Source organism: Gekko japonicus, unplaced genomic scaffold (genome assembly GCF_001447785.1).
Source record: "Gekko japonicus isolate JY-2015 unplaced genomic scaffold, Gekko_japonicus_V1.1 scaffold3378, whole genome shotgun sequence".
Classification (NCBI taxonomy): Eukaryota; Metazoa; Chordata; class Lepidosauria; order Squamata; family Gekkonidae; genus Gekko; species Gekko japonicus.
Window position 1 is genome coordinate 126,797 of NW_015170375.1, and position 12,708 is coordinate 139,504.

At 50.0% G+C, this 12,708-nt stretch overlaps 1 protein-coding gene across 1 annotated transcript in view; it reads left to right on the forward strand.

Moving 5' to 3' along the window:
• LOC107116342 (eukaryotic translation initiation factor 3 subunit C) overlaps positions 1-12,708 on the forward strand; it is a 21,669-nt gene extending 8,961 nt beyond the window's left edge. The window contains exons 7-19 of the mRNA XM_015418245.1: positions 51-207; positions 345-448; positions 1,564-1,705; positions 1,846-1,971; positions 3,921-4,014; positions 5,443-5,630; positions 6,821-7,045; positions 8,726-9,089; positions 9,239-9,398; positions 10,222-10,287; positions 10,613-10,700; positions 11,016-11,178; positions 12,532-12,708. Coding sequence (XP_015273731.1) covers positions 51-207; positions 345-448; positions 1,564-1,705; positions 1,846-1,971; positions 3,921-4,014; positions 5,443-5,630; positions 6,821-7,045; positions 8,726-9,089; positions 9,239-9,398; positions 10,222-10,287; positions 10,613-10,700; positions 11,016-11,178; positions 12,532-12,617 — 1,963 coding nt within the window. The 3' untranslated portion in view covers positions 12,618-12,708. The remainder of the gene's footprint in view (positions 1-50; positions 208-344; positions 449-1,563; positions 1,706-1,845; positions 1,972-3,920; positions 4,015-5,442; positions 5,631-6,820; positions 7,046-8,725; positions 9,090-9,238; positions 9,399-10,221; positions 10,288-10,612; positions 10,701-11,015; positions 11,179-12,531) is intronic.

The following is a 12,708-nucleotide window of genomic DNA, read 5'->3' on the forward strand; positions in this document are numbered from 1 at the left end:
AGTTTACAAAGAATAAGCTTATTTTAATCCATCTTCTGCTCTCCGATCAGAACTGGAACAGAAGAGGATAAGAGAGTTCTGGAGAAGAAGCGTGAGGAGAAGGCCAAGAAGAAGCAAGACCGCAAATCTAAGAGATACGAGGACGATGAGGATGACAACGAAAGTGGCGAGTGGGAGAAGGTCAAGGGCGGCGTCCCGCTGGTCAAGGTAAGGCAGGCACGGCCGGGGGCCCCCTCAGGGCAGCCAAGGGACTGGCAGCGGGGTGCAGCATCCTTCTGCTGCCTCTTCCTTTTCATTGCCCCTCACCGCCTAGTGTTAACCACTCTGCCTTTTTCTTCCCGCAGGAGAAGCCCAAGATGTTTGCCAAAGGCACAGAGATCAACCATGCGGTGGTGGTGAAGAAGCTCAATGAGATTCTCCAGGCCCGGGGAAAGAAAGGCACGGATAGGTGAGAGAAGGGAGGCTCGGATGTTGCCCAAGGGAGGGGGTTGCCTCCTTTGATATCCCAGACTACCAAACTGCCTCCTGGCTGATGCTGCCCTTTGGGGGGGAAGGCAGCATGGTGTAGCCCGATCTTGTCAGATTTCAGAATCTAAGCAGAATCGGTACTTGGAAGGGAAGACACCAAGGAAGATTCTGCAAAGGAAAGCATTAGCAAAACCACCTCTGCTTCTCACTTGCCCTGAAAGCCCCTTCCTGGGGTTGCCATAAGTCAGCCGTGACTCGATGGCGCTTTCAACACATAGTGCCAGCCTTTAGCTCCACCTCCTGTGTTTCTTTATGATCCTGGACTGGGCTGCGTGGAACAAAGCTGGCTCCTTGTTTTAGCGGGCAGGAGACTGCCAGTGGGCCTTCCCAATCTCCTTTTGCTTTAGGCATGCAATGGAAGAAGCGGAAGGCCTTGTGGACGTACAGGGTGTTTTCCCTTCCTAACCACAGGCAGCCTCAAAAGAGCTGAGATTTAGAGAAGGGGCTCTCAAGGCAAAGGCTGTCGGTTCCATGCAGCCCATCTCATTTCATAGATCTATGAAAATGGTGTCTGGAGATCATGTAGAGTCTCGCTGCTCACGGGGATAGGAGAGGACCATCCCTGAGTGCGCATTAGCACAGAATACAACAGCAGGGGTAGCTGGTTGACCCTTTGGCTGTCCCTGGGCCAAGGCAACTGCCCTCTGCCGCCTGCTGTTGATACCAGCCGTAGTCACAGCTTGGGAGGGGCTATACTGAGAAGGAAGCAGAATCACCCTTCTGCCTCTTGTGTGGCTCTCACAGGACGGGGTGGTTTTCTGTCCCTTCTCCCTCTTGAGTGCAGCTCATCCTGAGTAGTCCACAGATATTCAGCAGTCCTGGGAATCTTATTTCCTGGGGTGGGGTTGCTGGGAGGAAAGAAATGCGGGAAGGGCCCATGAGCCTTGCACCTGTGGATCACTAGATCTGACCCAGTCTTGCACCAGGGCTAGAGGTTTTCGCATAGCCTAGTGAGTGTTGTGCTGATTTTGGGAAGTATCGTGTATCGTCGAGCAGTTCTCCCTCCATCTGTGCAAATGCATCTCCTCCCTACAGGGCAGCACAGATCGAACTCCTGCAGTTGCTGGTCGGAATTGCAGCGGAGAACAACCTGGGAGTTGCCATTGATGTTAAGATCAAGTTCAACATTGTTGCTTCCTTGTATGACTACAACCCCAACTTAGCAACGTACATGAAGGTATGGGGCCGTGGGTGGGGGAAGGATTCCAGCACGAGGCCCAGTCCCCTCTCCAGCATGGTTTGGGAGACATAACCTTGCAAAACGAATGCTTCTGCCTTGAAATGCCGAGTGGTGTCTTTGCTTCACTTCTCATGCAGCCAGAGATGTGGCAGAAATGCCTCGACTGCATCGATGAGCTCATGAACATCCTCTTTGCGCAACCCAACATCTTCATTGGTGAGAACATTGCGGAAGACTCAGAGAACCTGTCCAATAATGAACAGGTTGGTATCCAGTAGGCAGGTGTCTGCAGCTCCTCCTCTATGTTCAGGGCAGGGTAGAATGAGCCGGAGGAGGTGGGTGAGGCTGCTGGTGTAGATGGGTTGGCCATAAATAAGAGGGCAGGAAGGGCACGTGTGTGTGTGTGTATGAACATATACTGTCTTAAAGTCCAATAAGTCCTTTTATGACCTGCAGCATTGTGTTTGTGGCACAGCTGACATTAAAGATGTTTGTTCTGCAACCTGACAATCCAAGGAGGGAGGGACCGGTTCCTCCCAGGGTTATTTGCAAGTGTGAAACTGCGCACTGAAGGCCCAAGCTGAAGTTTGGTTCTGGTGTGAGCTGGAGTAAGGGTTCCTCCGACCTGGCTCTGACCTTTGCAGCTCCAAGCACGAACTGAAGTTCCCAAACACACCAGGACTGCACATAGAGCCCTACAGTGGGGCAAACTAAACCCTACAGTGGGGCAAACTAAACCCTACAGGCTGTTCCAACTCAGGAAAATAGTGTGGGGAGGGAAAGCTAAAGCCCCTCCCCCCCATGCCACAGTACCATGCCAAATAGGGCCCCGGCATGATTGGGAGTATCAGTTCTCCAACATCATGTGTGGTTGTGCACTGATCAGTCTTGTGCCAGGTGTGCAGGCCTGTCGCTACGGTGGGGCATTTGGGGGCTCTGCCCCTTCAAATGTGAGGGATGCCCCACAACGGCGGCTGCTCCTCTGCCCCCTCACTCCTCCCTCCCTCCATCCCTGTGACATTAAAGGGACCCTCCAGGGTCCACATGTGGCCAGTGTTCCCTCTAAGCTGAGTTAGTGTGAGCTAGCTCACCGTTTTTAAGCCTCCAGCTCACACATCTTTGTCTTAGCTCAGGAAGGATGGCTCCAGAGCAAACTGATTTATGCAGTAGCCAAGTCACTCACTCACAACTTTATTGTCAGTAGCTCACAAAGCAGAATTTTTGCTCACAAGACTCCACAGCTTAGAGGGAGCATTGCATGTGGCCTGCCAATCAGCTGCAGGGCCCTTTAAATCTTGCAGCCACCCTCCTCCCTCCCCTCCTCCAAGATTTAAAGGGTGCTCCAGCTGATCAGCAGGCCCTTTAAATCTTGCACAAGGGGTGGCGGTGGCTGGCTGCACACCTTTCCTGAACTCCAAGCTGCCACTCCCCCCTCCCTCCCCCTTGCCCCTTCCCCTGCTGCCCCACAAAATTTCCCCATGCCTCACCATCCCGAAATTTCTGGATACGCTGCTGCAGATGTGACATCTAGTTTGGCCCTAATAGACACTTCTTACTTGGTGATAATGGAGCTGCGGTGGCTCAAGTGGTTAAGACGCTGAACTGCAGGCTGTGGAAGGTCAGTAGTTCAGCAGTTCAAGACCCGAGTTGCCGCATGACGGAGTGAGCTCCCGTCTCTAGTTCCAGCTCCTGCCAACCTAGCAGTTCGAAAGCAAGAAATTGCAAGGAGATAAATAGGTACCACTTCAGTGGGAAGGTAACAGCGTTCCGTGTGCCTTGGTGTTTAGTCATGCCGGCCACACGACCACAGAAATGTCTTCGGACAGCGCTGGCTCTTCGGCTTTGAAATGGAGATGACCACCGCAGCCCTAGAGTCAGGTTCGACTGGCTTTCAAGCAAGGGAACCTTTACCTTTACTTGGTGATAATGCACCAGAAGGGAAGCCGTCTCTATGCCGTCCTTTGTTCCTCTGTAAACTTTTGTCTAAAGTTGCCATATTCTGACTTAACGCAGAAGGTTTAATGGACACAAGTATGATTCAGGGGTGTGCTTAGTCACTTGCTCTTAGCTTCCTTGCTGTTCCACTGTTGCGACAGTGCTCATCTGTGATGGTGGCTGTTCTGGCCAGCGGCTGAAACAGTTTCCTTTGCTCAGTACGCCCAGTGGCGTTTGACACCCTTCCATCCTGCTGCCTGTTTTCCTTTTCCCCTAGCCCCTTCGCGTCCGTGGCTGCATTCTGACGCTGGTGGAGCGGATGGACGAGGAGTTCACCAAGATCATGCAGAACACAGACCCCCACTCCCAAGGTGAGCGTGTTGGGGAGGGAATCTCAGAGGTCCAAACCGGGGGGAGGGGAGGAGTTGGGGGTTGGACGGAGGCCTGCAACCAATGGGGAGGGGTCGCTGTTGGATCTGTCTGCTGGGCTGGAACCTCCTGTGCTTGGCATTGTGGGAATACTTCCGCCTGCAGTAGATTCAGTACGGACAAGAGGAAAGACTTCTTTACACAATGAGTGATTAAAATGTGGAATTTGCTGCCAGAGAATTTAACGATGGTCACAGTCATAGACTGCTTTAAAAGGGGATTAGGGAGATTCATGGAGGAGGGGTAGGTCTGTCAGTGGCTGGTAGCCATGGTGAGCAGAGGGAACCTCCACGTGCAGAGGCAGTAAACCTCTGAATACCAGTGCCTGGAGGCAGCATCAGGCGAGGGTCTCAGACCCCGTGCCCTGTTTCTGGACCTCCAGAGGGACTGGTTGGCCACTGTGTGAGTTCTGATCCAGCAGGGCTCTTAGGGAATGTTTTTTTAAAAATGGTAAAGAAAGAGTGCATGGCCAGTATGGGGAGGTGATGGGGGGGGGGGATGAAAAAAGAGTAGCTAATCAAAACACAGAAGTCCCCATTGTGAACACAGGAGCCCCGTTCAGATTCATCCTGAGTGTGTTCAGTTTTGGATGCTGCAATTTTTGGACGGAGGTCCATAACGAGATGGAAAATTTTTTGAAATGCACATTTAAGAAGGAACCAGAAATATTACTTTTGGGACAAGATGGAAGAAGCGAATATAACAAAGAGGACTTTGATGTGGTACTTGATCACCAACGGCTAGACTGACTTATGCTCAGTGTTGGAAACAAGAAAAAATACCTGAAATCTGGGAGGGGATAAAAAAGGTGCTTTTTGTGGTAGAAATGGATAAATTGACAAGAAAACTTAATAACCAAGAAGCGGAAGAATTTTTTGCCGACTGGAAAGACTTTAAAGAGTATTTGGAGAAATATTGGGACCTGAAGAGTAATCTATTTAGTTTTGATAATTCTTAAGAATAGAAAGAATCCGAAATAGTTGAATTTATGGAGATATTAGTTTAAGAAAATGTTACCTGTTAAGTTTAATTTTAGATGAAGGGGGAAATGAAGAGAAAAGAGAGACTTTGGAGGGGGTGGGAGCACTGCGGGAGGGTTGAAGGGGAAAAGGGTATAAAATGATTGATTAAATGTTTTAATGTTGGACATGATGTTATATCCTGACAATAAAATTTTTTATAAAAAAAAAAGATTTGGATGCGGCAGTCATAAGGGCTAGAAACTTGGGGTGAGGTGCCAGTGTCCCCCAAAATAGAAATCTGAGCTTATTAGTCTACCCTAAGCTGTTGTCATATTTTTGCACGATGTATCAGAAACTGCCAGCCCTGCCCGTAAGGATGGTGAAGCGCTCACGTTCTCTTTCCCCCAGAATACGTGGACCACCTGAAGGACGAGGGCCGTGTCTGCAAGATCATCGATCGTGTGCAGACCTACCTGCAGGACAAGGGAACCACGGAGGAGATCTGCCGGGTTTACCTCCGATGCATCCTCCACACTTACTACAAGTTCGACTACAAGGCCCACCAGCGGCAGCAGGGGCCGGCTGGGGACAGCAAGGTCGGTCGGTCTCTGTGCACGCAGCCGGGCCCCACCCTGATAGCAAGTCTGCTAGAATATGCCCACCCTGTGGCTGTGGCATGCCGTGCAGGGCCGGGGGTTATACACGTGTAGCGTAACCCCTAAGATGAGTCTGCTTGGCATACCCTGAACTGTGTGGGAAGAAGTATGTGATATCTGGTGCTCCAGCGGCTGTGCAGGAGCCGTAATAGGCACACATTTTTGGAGGCTTGGAGATGTTGTTTACAGGCTGGCCGAAATTCAGGGGGTGGGTGGGTTGTATTTTAAGACAAAAAGGACAAAGAAGAAAAAAAGGGGAAAAAACTGAACCTAAACCTAGAATTCAGAACCTAAGGAACATTTGGAACATTTGGCTGTACAACCTTAGATGAATATACAGTTGACCAGAGAGAAGTACCACTGGACATGTGATTTCACTGGAGGCTTCATTTGTCTTTCTGTATTTCTTTTCCTTGCCCAGTGGTTAAACTTTGGAACAATTGATCTCTGGTCTTTATTCCATATTTTGTATATGTAGAAATGTATGCATTTTTACACATCAGCCTATATGTTCTGTATGTAGTAGACCTCTGAAGAAGGCCTGTAAAGGCCGAAACGCGTTAGGTCTATCTTATTAGGTCTATCTTATTAGCCCTTGTATGTTTTTATAGTTTTATATGAGGTATGAATGGGCCCTTGTTTGTTATTTTAATTTTTGTTGAATAAACACACATACATATTTTTGTATATTTTATGATTAGATTTTTAGAGTTGGCCCTTTTCTATTCCTGACTAACCTTTTTAGGTTCTGTATTTTAAGACAAACCATCACATGGATATCGTGGGTGGGGGGGGAATACCATGGGGTTGGGGGCATGTGTAGACTCACAGCTAAGCTTAATTGAAACAGGTGTGGCTGCTGTGGCTTCCTTGGAGGTTATTCTGAAAGGTGAGGTCTGAGTGATGGTGCCAGGAATGCTTTGTGGAGCTCTCTAGTTCCCCTCTGCAGAGCTGCAGTTCCCTGGTCGGGAGCTTTAACAAAGAACCAACGTGGAGACTGGCTTCCATTCCTACCGTAGATGCACTCTTAGTGTCGTGGTAGGGGGAGCGTTCACACGTGATTGCGTCTAGGGAAACAAGAAGCGGAGTCTCGTCCCCTGCTTATTTTACAGTTGTGATTCTCCTCCTAGTCAGAGCAAGACCAGGCTGAAAACGAAGCCGAGGACTCTGCAGTGCAAATGGAGCGCCTCTGCAAGTTCATCTATGCCAGGGACCGGACAGACCGGATTCGTACCTGCGCCATCCTCTGCCACATCTACCATCACGCCCTGCACGACCGCTGGTACCAGGCCCGTGATTTGATGCTCATGAGTCACCTGCAGGACAATATCCAGCATGCAGACCCTCCTGTACAGGTTAGAGAGCAAAACTGGGGCAAGAAGGGCTCGGGAGGGTGGAGCTTGGCTATAGCTATAGTCCTCCAAGAGCAGTGAGTTGTCGGCCTAGAGTGGTTACTTCTCCCAACAAGCAGACTGATTAGCTTGGTTTGAATGGAGAGAATGAGGCTTGGACTGGCGCAGAGCTCATTATAAGCTGCTCAGAGATCCCGCGTGGTGGAGCTGTCAGGGTGTTGGACTAGTATCCTGGGAGACCCAGGTTCCAATCCCCAGTCTGCGGTGGAAGTCTCTGGCTGACCTTGGGCTGCTTATTTACTCTCAACCTAACCGACCTCAGAGGATGGTTGTTACAAGAAGAAAATGGAAGAAGGGAAACCGATGCGTGTAAGCTGCTTTGGGTCCCTACTGGAAGAGAAAGGCAAGAGTATAAATATATGAACAAATGGCGGGGACCTTCCCACACACACGCTGTGTACATCTCCGGTTGGCTAAGCAGCATCCATCCTGTGTGACCGGACAGACCTCCGGTCTTAGGTTCGCATTGCCGTGTGTGCCATGGTTCTCCCGGAAAAAGGCGGGCTCGGGAACTAGGTCGGGTGGGATGGTAGCCAAAGCAGATGACCGATCATGTATCTTCAGATACGTATCTGAGGAAGTGTGCATGCACAGAAAGCTTATTCCCAGAATTAAACTTTGTTGGTCTTGAAGGCGCCGCCGGACTCAGACTTTGCCTCTATGAGGAAGGTTAGACAGAGAGCATGTGGCTAGCCCAAGGTCAGCCAGCAGGCTTCCACGGCAGGGTGGGGATTCGAACCTGAGTCTCCCAGGTCCCAGTCTGAGATGCTAACTGTTGCACCACACTGGCAGGTGACAGAGAGCGGGTTAGCCAAAGTCACAGAAACTTAAGGATTGTGACAGAATGAGGCTTTGGAATCTGGGCTTCTCATATCCAAACTCATTACTTTAGAACCTTCCTGGTCTTGTGGATCCAAACAAGAACCAAGAACCAAAATCTCTCTATGCAGAGTTCATGGGACAGAAACCCGGTCAACTCTGCTGAGTCACAACTAGATCTTCTTCGTGGTCTCTGTGCTTCACACCAATGGGATCTAGTGCGCCTGCGCTCGATCCAGCGCAGGTGCACTAGATCCCATTGGTGTGAATGCACAGATGACCACTTGAAGATCACCAGTTACTGGTAAGCAACCTGTTTTTTCTCGAGCCCGTCTCCCTGCTTGGTGAAGGGCAGCCGCAGTAGACTTGGCGGAATGATTCCGTCGTTCCCAAGAGGACAAACGGGGACCGTGCAGTCCCCACCACCTTTATTCTGAAAGCACCCTTCATAGTAGGACCGTGCAGTCCCCACCACCTTTATTCTTCTGAAAGCACCCTTCATAGTGGCAGTCAAGAGGGAGGGAGCAAATGGACGAGAAATGCACAGAGACCGAAAACAAGGCATGTCTGGACAAAGCTGCCCATTGAAACCCCGAGGAAGTGAAAGCGCATCATATGTGAGGAAGATACATAGTCTGTGACACAGGAGTGGAGATCTAGTTGCTTGCCCTCATGGCTGGTCCTTCTGTCCCGTGAAAGGACAGCTGGTGGGAGCAAAGGCCTGCTGCAGGTAGAAGGCAGATGGCCACGGTTGATAAGGGCTGAAGGTCACGATCTCCGTGACTCCTCCCTTTGCCGTTGCAGATTCTGTATAACAGGACGATGGTGCAGCTCGGCATCTGCGCCTTCCGCCAGGGCATGATCAAGGACGCCCACAATGCCCTGCTGGACATCCAGTCGAGCGGGCGGGCCAAGGAGCTGCTGGGGCAGGGCCTGCTGATGCGCAGCATGCAGGAGCGCAACCAAGAGCAAGAGAAGATTGAGAAGCGCCGGCAGGTTCCCTTCCACATGCACATCAACCTGGAGCTGCTGGAGTGCGTCTACCTGGTGTCTGCCATGCTGCTCGAGATCCCCTACATGGCCGCCCACGAGTTCGATGCACGGCGGCGCATGATCAGCAAGCAGTTCCATCACCAGCTGCGTGTGGGCGAGCGCCAGCCCCTTCTGGGTGAGTGGTCCCTCAAGTAGCCCAGTTTGTCCATTTTGGCCGTAGAAATTGCTCTTCTGGCCATTCTTGCCCGTCTGAGCAGCTGCAGGAATTCCCTTCCGGCTCGGGTTGCTAATCTGTCTCCTTCTCCCGGCTCCCCTCCGTTCCAGGCCCCCCAGAGTCCATGAGGGAGCACGTGGTGGCCGCCTCCAAGGCCATGAAGATGGGCGACTGGAAGACGTGCCACCGTTTCATCGTCAATGAGAAAATGAATGGGAAAGTCTGGGACCTCTTCCCGGAGGCAGACAAAGTGCGCTCCATGCTTGTCCGGTCAGTTTGGAGCCAGGATTGAGAGGGGGAGGGCGGGGAGTGTGAGGATTTCCTGCCTCTTTTCTTAAATGTGGTGCTGCAGGTTATGGAGAAGCTAGGAGAATTCACTTATAGGTGCACGCAGCACCAGTATGGATCGGGGGGGGGGGGCTTTTCTTCACTAATTCCTGCAGCAATATTGTCCTTTAAAGAATATGGTCCTTTAAAGAGAAGAGATGGGCCAAAGGCAGCTGCCTGTTTTATTTCCCCTTAATAAGAAAGCTAATTATAGAAGTTGTGTGAAGGTGAAAGGTTTAAATCTCATCCCATCATAGAATCATAGAGTTGGAAGGGACCTCCAGGGTCCCCTAGTCCAGTGATGGCGAACCTTTTAGAGACCGAGGGCCCAAACTGCGACCCAAAACCCACTTATTTATCGCAAAGTGCCAACACGTCAATTTAACCTGAATACTGAGGGTTTACTTTAGAAAAAACAACTCATACATTAACTTAAGATGATCTAAACAAAGTAAGGAAAGCAATCCCAAATGCTTTCATTTACTTAAAATTATTTGGCAGAGAATTCGACACTTTAATGATGGTCCCCCCCCACATCCCCAGTGACCCCTGCTCCATGCCCAGAAGATGGCAAAAAAACAAAATCCCCCTCCAGGATCCCTGGCCAAACTTGGCTGGAGAAAATTGCTTCCTGACCCCAATGCATGTGCCCATAAATGAATGTTAAAGAGAGTGACGATGACCTTCATGCTACCTTTGCCCCTTTAGAGGTTCATGTTTCTAGTTCTCATGGCTGCTTCTCTTGTTTCTTTGACGCCCCCTGCAGGAAGATCCAAGAGGAGTCTCTCCGAACCTACCTCTTCACTTACAGCAGTGTCTATGATTCCATCAGGTAGTGTGTTGGGGGTACAGTGGGGAGGCCTCTCTTGAACTCCTGCCTCCTCCTTCGATTGTGGGACATGGTTTGCTGAGTGCATGTGGCAGCAGTGGTGGGGAGTACCCAGCGGGGGGAGGGGCTGGGGATTCTCCCAAGATTCAGCCTCTCCCTCCGGTCCGTCTGACCCCCCCAAACAAATCCTTCTGTTGTACTTCAGTGCACTTTTTTTGTCTGGTACACGGCTACGGGATCCTCTAAGGGTCACTGTGGTCAAGTATCCCTCTGGAAACTGAGTCACAATCTCTCCTTCCTCTTCTCCACACCTTAATCCCATTTTTAGCATGGAGATCTTGTCCGATATGTTCGAGCTGGACTTGCCCACCGTGCACAGCATCATCAGTAAGATGATCATCAACGAAGAGCTGATGGTGAGTGAGCTTCTGCCTGGCAGTGCTTGGGGGTACACGGAAGGGTTGGCGGGCTGGCCACGGTGAGGGGCGCCAGATGGCAATAATGGGAGGGAGAGACCAGGAGAAACGCGTCCCTTCCCCACAAATCGCCTTGAAGCCCTTCCCAGGTCCAAAGGCCAGGTTCCTGCAGCAGCTTCGACAAGGCCACCGAAGAACTTCCGTTGGACCTTCTTCGGAGAAGGGACTTTAAGAATATTTGAGATCTCATAGCAGAGCTTCCCTTTCTGGATTGGTCTGAGCATCCCCAAATCTTCCCCCCTTCCCTTCCCCAAGGCTTCCCTGGACCAGCCAACCCAAACAGTGGTGATGCACCGAACGGAGCCCACATCCCAGCAGAACCTGGCCTTGCAGCTGGCTGAGAAGCTGGGCAGCCTCGTGGAGAACAACGAGAGGGTCTTTGACCAGAAGCAGGGCATCTACGGGGGTTATTTCCGGGGTGAGTAGAACACTGGGAATCTGTTGTCCTAACGGGTTCTTCCTCCTCTCCTCCCCCCACTCGTCCAGTTATTCCCCTGGCTACCTTTTTGCCACAGTCTGTGTAGGGCAGTACTTATTTCCAGTGATTCAATGGTATACCCCCCTTTCTTGCTCCCATTTCCTTTGTAATTTTGAAGAAACACCTGACAGCATTTGACCAATTTCCAGTGGCCTGGATCCTGCCTAGATTTCTGCGGACCCAAGGGGACAGGATGATTTTTCACAAGTCCCCTGACCTCTGATTCCCCCCAACTCTGCAGCAGCATCTCAAGGTGTATTTTGAGGTGCTGCAGGAGCAAGGAATCGGTAAATGCTTTCCCCCCCACACACACACACACAGCCATCTAGATGGGATCCATCCCACCGATCAGATAGGGCTTCTGGTTGTGGGGAGTGCTACCTGCTTTCCTTGCCTTTAGACGAGGTCCAACTCTCTTTGGCTCCTCTACGGAAGTCACAAAAAGTTAAATGTCGTCTTCCTCCCTTCAGATTTCTTCAAGCCAAAAATTGCAAATTTAGTTTGAAAAATTGCCATATGTTTTGGTGGAAGAACTAGGATTGAGCACTTGACAGCAGTTCAAACCCTCCTCATCATTGTGTCATTTCCTCCCCATGCACATACACATTCTCTCTCTTTCACACATACGCATACCATCTTAACAATTAAACCAGTTTCTGGGATGTTTTGCTGACTGTCTTTCACCGAAAAAATACAACAGCACGTAAAGCTAACAAACCATTATAACAACGATAACATTGACAACTGACACACTGTTATATTAACAGTTCCAGCAAGTCAATTTCCAAGGCAGAGAACCATTATGCACACTGTTATATCCAATATATATTAACAGTTCCAGCACATCAATTTCCAAGGCAGAGAACCATTACGCCAAGCTGAAAGAGACGAGGCAGCTGCTAAACCCCATTTAGAGGCTTCTGTTCTGCTTTCTTTAATGCATGAAGGCTTTGGTTCCTATTGATTTGATTTGATCCTGAGGAAGTTTGACTGAAAGCGCTTACAGTCTGGTATGGCGTGTTGACTGCTTCAGTCTCCTTAAGGAAGAAAAAACAAAGAGACTTGAGTTGTGAGAACTAAGGCCACCTGGTGTATTTATATGCTCATTCTGCCTTGGAAATTGACTTCTTGGAATTGTTAATCTATATCGGATATAACAATGCGTCAGTTGCAATTGTTTGTTGGCTTTACGTGGTGTTGTATTTTTTCAATCTTCTGGTTCTCTGTGGTCCCTTTTAGTATAGCATGACTGTCTTTCACCGGCATCACTTCCTGTTCATCTCTGCCCTACAGATCAAAAAGATGGCTACCGTAAAAATGAAGGCGGCTACATGCGTCGTGGAGGGTACCGGCAACAAGAACGTCAGAGTAACTACTAATCCTCAGACTGTTGCCGCAGAACTTTCTCATGGGAGATGTTGGGGGGGTGTCTTATTCAGATTTCCAGGCTTCAAACACAGAATAAAAGAT